At 39.4% G+C, this 12,500-nt stretch overlaps 2 protein-coding genes across 3 annotated transcripts in view; one reads left to right on the plus strand and one right to left on the minus strand.

Moving 5' to 3' along the window:
• The window catches only part of LOC137977448 (RWD domain-containing protein 4-like), a 7,778-nt gene extending 2,466 nt beyond the window's left edge, over nt 1–5,312 (minus strand). The window contains exon 1 of the mRNA XM_068824664.1: nt 4,887–5,312. Coding sequence (XP_068680765.1) covers nt 4,887–5,240 — 354 coding nt within the window. The 5' untranslated portion in view covers nt 5,241–5,312. The remainder of the gene's footprint in view (nt 1–4,886) is intronic.
• A 37-nt stretch (nt 5,313–5,349) lies between these two features.
• LOC137977447 (N-alpha-acetyltransferase 25, NatB auxiliary subunit-like) overlaps nt 5,350–12,500 on the plus strand; it is a 54,456-nt gene continuing 47,305 nt past the window's right edge. For both annotated transcript variants that reach the window (XM_068824661.1, XM_068824663.1), the window contains exons 1-4: nt 5,350–5,455; nt 5,540–5,625; nt 8,000–8,138; nt 12,056–12,174. In XM_068824661.1, coding sequence (XP_068680762.1) covers nt 5,404–5,455; nt 5,540–5,625; nt 8,000–8,138; nt 12,056–12,174 — 396 coding nt within the window. In that variant the 5' untranslated portion in view covers nt 5,350–5,403. The remainder of the gene's footprint in view (nt 5,456–5,539; nt 5,626–7,999; nt 8,139–12,055; nt 12,175–12,500) is intronic.

Raw genomic sequence — 12,500 nt, forward strand, 5'->3', positions numbered from 1 at the left:
AACCGCAACCTTTTGAGTTCTTAGACCTAATGAGAGTAATTCAGAGCTAAAAAATGGCATCGACCGTTTCAAATGGCAACGACCGTTTGCGAAAGGGAAATAAGCGTCGGGCAGACCGCCCTTTGATGTTTTTAGTCCGGACTCTGAAGATATCTAGAGTTATCTTGAACGGCTGCAGAAGTATTTCATGGCAGACGATATTAAGAACGACACGGACAGTGTCGCCAAACGAAGAGCGATACTCCCCACTTCTATTAGTAGCAGTGCTTATCGAGTTTTGAAGGATCTATCATCTGTATCATTCCCGAAAGGCCAAACACGAAGACCTTCGACCAGCCCTCGATGTTACTGCGTGGTCATTACAAACCCACTCGCTTAAAAGTGTCAGAAAGGTACAGGTTCCATTCCGCTACCCAAAAACCAGGACAAAGCATCGTTGATTTCGTGAGTCAGTTAAAACGTCTTGATGGGACATGCGAGTTCACTAACGAACAGCTACGTGATAGTTTACGCGATCGTTTCGTCTGTGGGCTTCGCTCACAGCAGATCAAACGGAAGTTATCATCGGCTAACTTTAGTTTTGAAGAAAACTTGGTTTTATCAAACGTGTTGATAAAGGTCGAATTAACACCGCGAACGATTTGGAAGCCAATCCACAATCCGCTAATCTCATCCACAACACGTAAAAAACGAAATTAACAGCAAGTGCGAGGAGATGTGCCAGTTTTTAAAAAACTGTGGCTACCCTGACTCCGCTGTCACCACAGGCAAACATCGTGCCCAAGAAATCAATTTAAAAACCCGCAATACAAACGCCACAGAACGAAGAAACCAACAGAATTCCATTCACCCTCACCTACCATCCACAAAACCTTGCAGTCAAAAATGATTTTGTCATTCTCAAAAACTTCAAAATTTTCCGCAATGATCCCGAAACTAAACAGACATTTCCTCTACCAGCAATTATTTCATTTAAACGCGACAAATACATAGGTAACTTTAGCAATAGCATTGGTAGCCTTCAATGACAGCATTAGATTCGTCCCGTCACGCCAAAATGCAGTGGCGAACGCGCTATCTACCCTGTCCTTGCAGTCCACAGTAGACCATGAGAAGGCTGTCTATAAGGTCGAAGAACGACCAAATCCATTCATTACCCATTACGCACAAGGAAATCACCCACGCCACACGTGTTGACCCCATCCTATCGCAGGTGTTAGGTTACGTCAATCAAGGGTGGCTTCAGCACGTGGATGATCTTCGCCTTCAACCTTATTTCAACGGCGCCATTTTGAACTCTTTGGTGAACAAGATTGTCTACTATGGGGGCTACCTGTAATCATTCCGTCCGTCCTCGAAGAGTTGCACATAAGACACCCTAGGATTGTTCGCAAGAAAGAACTGGGACATACCTACGTATGGTGGCCTAACAAGGACCACGAGGTGGAGCAAGCGGTGCGCAATTGTAACAGCTGCCAACAAGTCAAGAAACCGCCAGCCCTAGCTTCTCTAAACCCATGGTTATGACCGAGTAATCCTTGGCATCGCATCCATGTCGATTACGCGGAAGAAGAAAAGGGACATTACTTCATTCTCGTCGATGCACGTTCACGCTAGATGAAATCTATTTCATGCGAGAAAACACATCAGCGACAGCAACCATTGCTATCTTGCGGGAACTATTTGCTCAATATGGCCTCCCGGTACATTGCGTTAGTGACAATGGTCCCCAGTTTCGCAATGAAGAGTTCGCTCACTTTTTAAAGCTGAACGATGGTAAACACGTCCGTGTTGCTCCGCCAGTAATGGTCTGGTCGAACGGATGGTCCAGTGATTCAAGGATCACATGAAAGCCAGTAAAGGCAGCAAACTATCGGTCCAGCAACGTATTACCAACTCCCTGCTAACGTACACCCTACCACAGGTAGAACACCTGCTTCTCATTTCCTGGGCCGCGAAATTCGCACAAGGTTTACCATCCTTCGTCCAAAGGTTGAAGAGAAGGTAATGGAATCACAAGCGAAGCAGAAGGCAGCGCACAATGCGCACACTAAATTTAGGGAGTTCTACCCAGGTGACAGAATCTTGGTAAAAGACCTTCGGAAAGAACAGACGTCACCGTTGCTAAACGCAGTGGACCGAAGTCCCACGTTGTCGTGCTGAACGACGGACGCGTTTGGAAGCGTCATTTCGATCATATTAGACATGATAGTGTGGACAGTGCAGTTTCTGAGGAGAACGCTGAAACGAGAGCGCAGGACGTTGCTCCACACCCTGTTCCACAAGCCATTTTACGTCCAGGCGTTCCATTCCCTCATCAGCCGCCTGAGGGTGTGTCTGTTCAGCAGCCAATGGAATCCAGGGACCAAGTTCAGTCGGAGAGTGAGAATAACTCTCATCTGCCAGCAGAAAAACCAGTTTTGGCAGAAATTTCCTCGTCCGATGTGTGTCCCACTCAATTGCTCCGATCAAGTAGAGTGCGCAAGACGCCAGACAGATTGATTAAAACAACATAGTTAACTAACAGTGTGATTAACCTTGTGCTGCATTCGTTGTTATGGACAATTGTTGACACTGCCAGGATTTAGGTCATCGGTCCTGACGTAGTTGCAGTTTTGCGTTCGGTTATAACCTTGTTTTGGAAGAATTACTGTTCAGTCTCACACGGTTGTTATACCTAAGAAAGGGTACACGTGATGTCTTACTTAAGCCCGTATCACGTGCTCGTTAGGTGCGATCGCGTCAGCTTTTTTGTTCTCTGAGTTGTTGTTGTGTAAATCGTTTTTATTATATAGATACTGATGAAATACCAGGATTTCTCCTTTTACTAAAAAATCATATTTTCATCGTGCGCAGTGAACATATCATTTTTGTCTTTCACATGTGAGAATATAGGTGTCGTCATGGTAAGGAACACGATTAGCCAATAAAACGCGAGCTTCCTATTCATTGCATGATACATTTATGCTTTAATATAATTCTTCTCACTACATTAACATTTTTATTGCAAAATTTTACATTATCATGATTTGTTTTTCATAATTTTCATATCTTGTTTCATGTTAAACAACATGCATGTTTTAGCGGTTGGTGACCACTTTTTCATCATTTCGAAAATGAGTAAAACAAGTTCTTTTAAATCTAGACATTTCATCAATATCTATGTAATAAACAGAACATTACATGGCCGCTTGGGGACACAAATTTAATCTTCTTGTGCTGAAAATATCTCTCACTTGTTCGCTTTGCTCACTCGTGAGAGAAATACTTTCAGCACTCGAAGATAAAATTTGTATCCTCGGGTGGCTATGTAATATCCTCTATATAAATAAATTTACTTGGATTTAGATTGCGGTTTCCATCCTTTTTAAATATCGAGCGACAGGATACGCTACACCCATTCAAGCCTAAGACCTTTTTTAGGTTATTGCAACTGTTTGAGGAGCTCCCTCATCTGCGATGATCGTTGATTCTTAGAATCTTCACAATTTGAAGTTCAAATTATATGACTTTGATATTTCACCATCACTAGTACAGTCAGAGGATATGAATTCCCCCAGACAAAAATAAAGCAATTTGTGGCAAAATGAGATTATTTTCATTGCACAAGTCTTTGTCTGTCCAAAAGTCAAATCAACTTTTTTTGACAGAAGGTTAATCTGAAAGTTGTTTTTTAAATCTCAGTATTACACTTAACTCTGGATGACCATAGAGCAAGTTTCAATCGAGTGTTGTAAAACCAAAACCAAAGTAATTACTTTGGTCAATCAAAAAGGACAGAGACAATCTGGTAAACCAATCGAAACTCTAAGTAATTCCATGTAGCCGACACAAAGCATGGGAAAATGTGCACGCATGAGCTACGATTTGGTTTGGGTTTCACTTCTGATTGATTGAAAAAGTGGTGCAAGAACATTGAACCAATCACTGAGTGAAGTAATTATAAACCAAAGCATTCCCTAATTACTTTCGACACTCAATTGAAAACCGCTCTAATAATCATTTACAAACAAGAAATGATTTTTGAAAAGCATTTAACCATAAAAAATTGCAATAAAACATTTCTTATATCATTGTAAGATTAAAAAATTGCTAAAAAAGCGACGAAGTTTCGACGTTAGCTAAACGTCATTATCGATATGTGATAGTTACCTACCTCCCAAGAACTACAGAGTCTTTTACTATCACTGATAGAAGAATCCGTGTAAGAGGTGAGTGTGAGACACAATGCAAATTTCAAAATGTTTCCAATTTGTAGCTGTTCCTTTGATTTTAACATCACTTTCTTTAATACACAAGCGCCAAGAACAAGGTGTTAAACCACCAAACAGAAAATTGTGTTGTCATCTTTGCAGGATTTTTAGACAACATTCTTTCGGATTTCAGCTACCCTGACATTTCATTAGAAGCACTTGTTCACAGCATTTGGAACCTCTTTGTAGCGGGAAGGGGAAGAGTATCTTTGGGAAGAGTATCTGTTTTCTAATATTGGTCATTATTATCATTATTTCCCTTGTCAATGTTTGAAGCTTCTCTAGCCTGAAGTTCATTTCCGCCACAGAAGACCAAACATTTTCTTGGTCAAATTACATGCATGACAGGTCAAGTGGATGGCTTTCAAAATGCAGGGGTTTGTCTGCAAGTGTTTCCTTCTTGTCTTGCCCATTTTTCACGTGTTGACACATGATACAATGTCTTAGTGAGTCGTCAGACGACTCACTAAGAAATTCTATCAGGTGTACCTTTTCGCGCCCTGTCTAAAAAGTACGCCTGATCGCAGGTTAATTTTATTGCATTTATAGGACAGATAGATAACTACGAACATAATTGTGTAATGGCAGAATGAAATTCCGGTATTTATCTACGCCCCTCATCTTCCCACTTACTTGCTCTTCTTGTTCTGCCATCAATTCTTCTTCATGTTCCTTTGTCCAGTCGAATATCGAATACGTCATTGCACAACCAAGGCACACGTCACACTGTTCTTTAAGTCGACATATTATACTCTCCTTCACCTGACAGCTGATGTGCTTGTTATAAAAGGCATCTAAGCTTATGTTCGGAAGACAAGTGGGGTAATCGTGAGGCCATGAAACTTCCAACAGGAATGACTTGAAATGTCCATCTTCACCAAACTTGTATTGAAACGTAGTTGGGTTTATTTCAATAAAATTTTCGTCCGATTCGTAAATAGAACGCAATGCCTCCCTCTCATCTTCCTGATCCTCCTGACAGCTCATTTTAGAAGCGGCATTTACTATCTTCTTCCATGTTCTGTTGCTGTCCTTGATTAATTGCGATAAGATGTGATTCAATACATGCTGTTCCTTTTGCGAATGGCAGTAGACGCTGACCAACTGTTACATCGGCACGTTTTTAAGCATGTGAGCCCAACAATTCAACATGGCTTCTCGCCATGTAGATGTGAACGAACGTCGGCTTCGGCCTGTTTATGGTATTATTTCAGTCACAGCAGATGCTAAATGTTTGAAATATGGAGAACGCAATGATTACCCGACACTATGTGTTTCTTTTGCAGATGCTTTGGATAGCATGAACAACAAACAGGCCATTCAACTTGCAGATAAAATTCTGAAGAAACAGAAAGACTTGCACTGCGCTAAGGTAACGCTTGTTTAATCTTCAAGTAATTTGTAACGCAAATAACCATGATAATCTGTAAACAGTTTTGTTAAGAAAGTGTAAAAATCTGCAATTATTGATTACCAGTTTGAACTTAACCAGGAGAATCGAGAGTTGGTCCTGGTCACAATATTTGTACCTAAATTAAACAAATCCAGAAGCTTTTCCGACAAATGCTTAAAAAATAAAGAGTAATTGCCAGGTCAGTTTTCTAGCGATTACCATTTACAGTTTCCAATGCACAGTTTTTTCAATCATTTTTTTTTGGAAAGTGTTTTTGTTTATTTTTATCAATTTGATCTAAGAAACGTCAGTCCTTGTGTTTTACCAGGAAGCATGCAAATTTCCATAAGGCCCCACCACTGCCTTAAAGTGTTGAATTGGAATGCTAACCCAGCTCCAGTTGAATACGGTAACTTGTCAGCCCAGCATGCTTCGCATATAGCAGAGATGAAAAATAGGCATGCATTGTGTACATGTGGTTAGTGCAGAAGGCTGATATTGTGTAGTAATTATTTTTGCAAAATTAATTTTCTTTTTAAAATACAATAAAAAACGTTCTCTGGCTAAAAATTTTTGAAAAAGAATATAAGCTTTCGGCTGTCGATCTACAGCCTTCCACGGATAAAACGTTGAATGTAAATTAGTGAAATATATACAGAAAAGGCGAGATAAAAATGATAAAAAGAACAGAGTAAAGGTATGAAAAATGGTGGCTATTGTTTAAAAAGAATTTTATACTGATTAGGAATCGGCTTAAAGTTATTGTCAGCATGCTTGGTAGAAGAGGTGTGCCTCTAGAGTTTTCCTAACACGAAAAGAGCCTTTGTCGATAACTCGAGAATGACTGAAATCAATGCGATGACTGAAGACCGTGCATGTTTCGCAATGTTTGACCCATTGGCACATGTTTTTACATTCCTAACGTGTTCTTTCTTGCGGGTTTCAAAGCAACGGCCAGTTTCACCTATATAACACCAATGTGCTGAAACCCGCAAGAAAGAACACATTAGGAATGTAAAAACATGTGCCAATGGGTCAAACATTGCGAAACATGCGTGATCTTTCGGTCATTGCATTGATTTCAGTCATTCTGGAGTTATCGACAAAGACTCTTTTCGTGTTAGGAAAACTCTAGAGGCCTGGCACACCTCTTCTACCAAGCATGCTGACAGTAACTTTAAGCCGATTCCTAATCAGTATAAAATTCTTTTTAAACAATAGCCACCATTTTTCATACCTTTATTCTGTTCTTTTTATCATTTTTATGTCGCCTTTTCTGTATATATTTCACTAATTTACATTCAACGTTTTATCCGTGGAAGGCTGTAGATCGACAGCCGAAAGCTTATATTCTTTTTCAAAAATTTTTAGCCAGAGAATGTTTTTTATTGTATTTTAATACGCCTAATCCTGGCTGCGCTTCAATTTTTAATTTTGTTTTGTTGCTTATTGTTGTTGTTTTTGCTTCCGATTATGAACCGTTTGATGTTTTCACTTAAGTAAGCCCTATTGGATAGGGTTGGATAGAGCTGAGACCATTGGGAAATGGTCTGATGACATTAGTATTTTTTATTCCCACTCAGATGTTAACCATTTAACTGCTGTTGTTAACCCATTGAAAAATTCGTGTGCCGTGTGTGTGATGTGTAAGACACTTGGAAAATTTTCTAGGTTTTGCAGTGGAAAGCGAGCGTTAAAAATAAACCATATGCGCAGTAAATGTACACAAGATACTGAGTTCTAGAATTAAGTTCACCTTGAAGAAGAAACAGTGAACTTCCAGATGATGTAAAAATATTGCTAAAAAGTGATTCAAAACACGTCCTAAGGCTCAACTGAAAATGTAAAGGTAGAATTTTCGAAGCAGCGCGCGTTAAGCAAACAGGAAAGTTTTTGATCGCTAACTAAACAAAGCGCTTGAAAAATATATATTATAACTCAAAATATGCCTTGTGCAATTTACAGTTAAGTGTAACCACTCAATGGATAAAAATTGCTCGAAATTTATTCCAATCGCTTTGTTTTCTTGCAGGTATAAGTGCAAAAATTATGCACAAACACCGCTGCCGAAACAAAATTTCACGAGGAGCTTTCGGCTTGTCGAAATACACGTGCACAAAACCACAAGATTAATTTAGTTAATTGATCACTATCATGTTTCATGAGAGAACAAACAAGGTCAAATTGTGTACAAAAGTGCTCTACAGAAGTCTGTAAAGTTTGGAGGGAATGTGGATTTTTAAATGCAATTTGGCCCATTCTTTTGAGAAAATTCCATTTTCTATCACTGTGACAAGCTGAAAGTTTAACTCCATAAGAAATACATTAATTTCCATTACAATCTGATTTACAGGCACTAAAAGGACTAGCTTTACTGAGGTCAGGTAAGGCTGCCGAGGGGGAGGCGCTGCTAGATGAAATTGTACAGGCTCAACCAGCTGACGATCCTACGCTTCAAGCAATGACAATCTGTTACAGGGAAATGCAAAAACGTGAGAGTTCTTTGACTATTTATAGCATTCTTTTTCACTTGCAATACAAGTTACTATAAAGGTTTGTCTCATCTAAGCATTTCAAAATGTTCAATTTTTCCTTGCTCATACACTTGGAACAAGACAGTTGCCATCATTATATTGGGCGAGTTGGGGTGACTTGCTGTACAGGAAACTTGAATTTGCATACTTTGCAGTTGTATATTGCACGTGCAGTTTACCTTGGACATCAATCCCCCCCCCCCCCCCCCAAAAAAAAAAAAAAAAAAAAAATTAAATTTCTCTTGATTCTCTTAATTGGGGCTAAAAAAAAGTACCTCAGTATAAGCTGGGGTTGTCATCTGTAAGGAAAAAAGGGAACTGCGATGTCTTTATTGAAGGACCGAGAGCACTATGCAACACAACAGACTCAAAAGGTTGCTTACGTTCGTTCCGTAAAAATTAATATGTGTGTCACACAATGCATGCATTACTTTATCCCTCTTTTCCTTAGATACTAATGGTCAACTAAAAAAGATAATACCAAACATGACACTAATGAAGTTCAAAGTTTGAAATCTAAAACAAATCTTAACTGTCCGTGATAAACATTCAGGCTTGAGTGTTCTCACAACATCTCACAAAGTACTCGGCAACAATAACGAAAACAGGTCATGTTTCCTTGATTAATCATCTCGGTGAACGGATCATTCACTTGGGTCTGGAAGTACTGAGCTGCGACGGATGTGATGTGATCTTCTCTTCTCTTCTGTTTGATGAGAACAGTCTCCAGTTACGGCCGATGTCGGGAGTGTCGACATCTCAAATTGGTGTCTGCAGAATGCTATGGAACATGGAAACATTTAGTGTTACCTTTGATCCATCTCCACGTTGGGCGGTGACCATAGTTCCTTTCCGTTCTGTCACCATGAGCGGAGTCAGGTCATACTGTGTCAACAGCTCATTTAACCGGGGTTGTTTCATGAGAACAGTGTCTCCTTTGTCAATGGGGTTTGCTTCAGCGTGCTACTGTTAGTCTGCATAGCGTTTCATGATGTTTTTTGCTTTGGTATCACGCTTATACTTAATTGCCTTCATCAGGGGTTTGTTGAAATGTTCATGAAGATTTTGGTCATGAAATAAAAATACAAAATATAACTATTTTTATGCTGCTGGTAAAAATTTTCGTTTATACTGGCAGTTGGCTAAAAGGAAATTTTGTTTTCAATTTTCCAGCGAGTGCAGTAACGTGTCTCTGGGGCTCCTTTCCATTTGCGCTTATTTTAGCCAAAATTTTGTGCTTGTCAAAAACGTAAGGAAAATTGGCATTGAAAACCTGGCACCTTCCCTCTGCTTCTTTTCTTGGAAGGTATGACGGTTGCAAGAAATATTGTTTCTCAGGCTAAAGTACTCATCTTATTTCTCGTTGGCGGTTTTGTAATCTTCTTGCATGATCATTAGTGTAAAGAAGATGTCTTTCACTTCGGCGCTGGCTTTGTGCAGTAAACTATGACGTTTCTGCTTGGTGTCTTTGCATCCGGCGGCACAGGAAAACAGCTCAAACTTTGGACCCACTTCTCCCATTGTTGGGCAACAGAGGCTTAATCACCATGTGGGTCAAAGGCGGCTATCACCTAGTGAGCGGCTATCGGAATGTCCGTTGGGGTTCAGAAGGACAGAGAATACTATACAACACAACAGACTTGAAAGGTTCCCTACGTTCCTTTCGTAAAACTACTTTAGTTGCCGGTACGTCCCTGAAGCATGATGGAGTCGTTATGTGTTTCACACAATGTATATCTTACTACAGGAACAAAAGGAAAATACGTGTAGCTGGAAAGAAGGAAATTGCATATGAAATTAGCTTGACTTGATTGTCTTCATCATAAAAAGATAGCGTCATCACATCTTGAGCAGCTTGGATCAAGATTCTTTTAAGAATGATGTCAACTTGATGAAAATTGTGTCTCTTGTTGGAAACCAAATCAACCAGCTTAACCAAAATTTTAAATGTGTAGGCTGCATTGATGATGTTTGGAAGAAATAATATAGTAAAAACCACGTATCCTCTACACTGTTACTCTATCAGCCAAGAAGCACAGCTGAGCTTCTTTAGTTAAAGTGTAAGCTATGGCTTGCTAGGAAGTGTGTAGAAAAGAATAATTTATTTTATTATTATTTTGTTCCAACCAAGATGTTCAGGGATGACATACCCGTATTTGTTTAAACAAACTTGCCAGCTCTGGTATCTGCAGCCATCTACATCTACATCTACATAGATCTACATATTGTCCAGCACTTTGCAAAGTCCCTTTTTGGCTTATGGATGTTAAGTCTTTTTAGAGACATACAATACAATACAATACATACTTAATTGACCGCTCCCCATAGGGCTTTTCAGGGCCAATGAAACACAACGAAATGACGGAACAGAACAACAACAACTGTTAAGAATCCCAACTACATGTAACACCACCAGAGATGTATCCAGGTTTTCAAATTTGGGGGTCCTCTGGACCCCTTTTTGAAAAATTTGGGGGTTCATTGCAAAATTTTGGGGGTCCAGCTAATTAATATTCAAGAATTAATATTCAATCTATTGCCTCTTAATTGCTGCTGAGTACCCTTTCAGATTTCTAAATTGCACAAAAATAAAGTCTTATCCCTCCCCACGAATATGAGCTTAAAATGGTCAATTTCTTTGAAACTGTTATGCTCGTTGATCCCTCAATCAAAATGTATGGGCTTTCAAAGCTCCATCGATCACATCTGAAAAAACGTCCCGAGGAATGTTTTAGAACTGTTGGCTCCAGTTGATAAATGATCTAGATCTCCACAGCAAAAACTTTGCCATGGCAATGTCAATAATCAAGCGATTGAATACATTCAAGTTTCATGTTCAACACATTAATTTTAGCACTAAATCCGAAAAAGTTGCATAATTTGCAAAACAGACAAGTTACGTGCAAAAGAACCGAGACAATGACACGTGTGCACCCGGAATTAATATCAACAGGGTTGCACAAAACAAAAATTTAACATACTTCGCCGTTGGATTCTCTGTCATTTCGCTCACGATAAGCGAACTAATGCTTGAAATTCGCTTGCAAAGCACGCGACAAACTGAATTTCGACTGAAATGTTTTATCACAAGTGTTGCCGATTGTCTCACCTAAAAAACAGCTCTGATCATGTCACGCAACACGTGGAAATTCAAAACTTAACTCCTCAAGCTGGACATAATGATTGACAAAATGAAATCATTCCACTACAAAAATCTGAAAATAGCAGCTTACCTTAAAATTTTAGGAACTCAATCATTTCTCCGTTGTGAGAAATGGGAATGTTCAATTTCCTTGTGAAATACGCCGTTCGCATGTTTTTCCTGGCGTTCGTAATTTGCATAAACATTCGATTTTTTTTCTGCGTCCAATTGGACCCTTTGTTCCATATTCTGTGCGTCCAAAGGGAAAACGAGTGCGTCCCAGGACGCAATGACGCACTCTGGATACATCTCTGCACCAAGCCGGCCACTCCTGCTGGAGAGAACAGGACAGCCACCACACCAGGGACTCCATCCCTTACTCTTCTCAAATAGTGTGTGGGTTCTTTTATAATTATAGCATCCCACATGCACAGGGCTCGTATGAGCATGAAGGATACTGGTATTTTGTGAGACGGGGCCTATGGTTTATAATGACTGTCCTTAACTAAGAAGACTTGAAAAGTCTAACCATTTGCAGATGAAAATTAAAAAGGCAACACTTTCTCCAGACTCGTGTATTTTAAGATCCGGAGTGTTGATCTGGCCAGGGTTTAAACCCTCAACCTCCCGTGTGACAGCCCAATGCTCAACCAACTGAGCCATGCGTGTGCCATATTATTTTCATAAATGTTTTGCGGGTATGCATTAATTTCTCAAACACATTTTTTTGCAGCTGAAATGATTCCCCATATTTATGAGATGGCTCTTAAACAGAACCCACAGAATGAAGAGTTGTACTCTCATCTGTTCATGTCATATGTTAGAATAGGAGATTACAAGAAACAGCAGCAGGTAATTCCATTGTGAAGAACTTCTTGATACAGCTGTCTCTTAAAAAAATGAGTATTTTGTTTTTATTAAAGCAGCAGATTTGGTGGAATAAACTCAATAAACATCTCAAAAGAATCAAGTTTGAGGGCCCTATGTGAGCCCTGGCAAGTGCTTTTTCCTTCAAAATAAGTTGTGGAGCTGTGGAGTGTGAAGTTTGATGACCATAAAAATTATCTTAGTAATTATTGAAGTGGAATAAAAAAAAAAAAACACCATGGTGTCTTAAAGTGCAGACCACCCAGAAACCTAAATTATTATGATTTGTACATATATATTTTCGTAATCAA

Source organism: Montipora foliosa, chromosome 11, assembly GCF_036669935.1.
Source record: "Montipora foliosa isolate CH-2021 chromosome 11, ASM3666993v2, whole genome shotgun sequence".
Classification (NCBI taxonomy): domain Eukaryota; kingdom Metazoa; phylum Cnidaria; class Anthozoa; order Scleractinia; family Acroporidae; genus Montipora; species Montipora foliosa.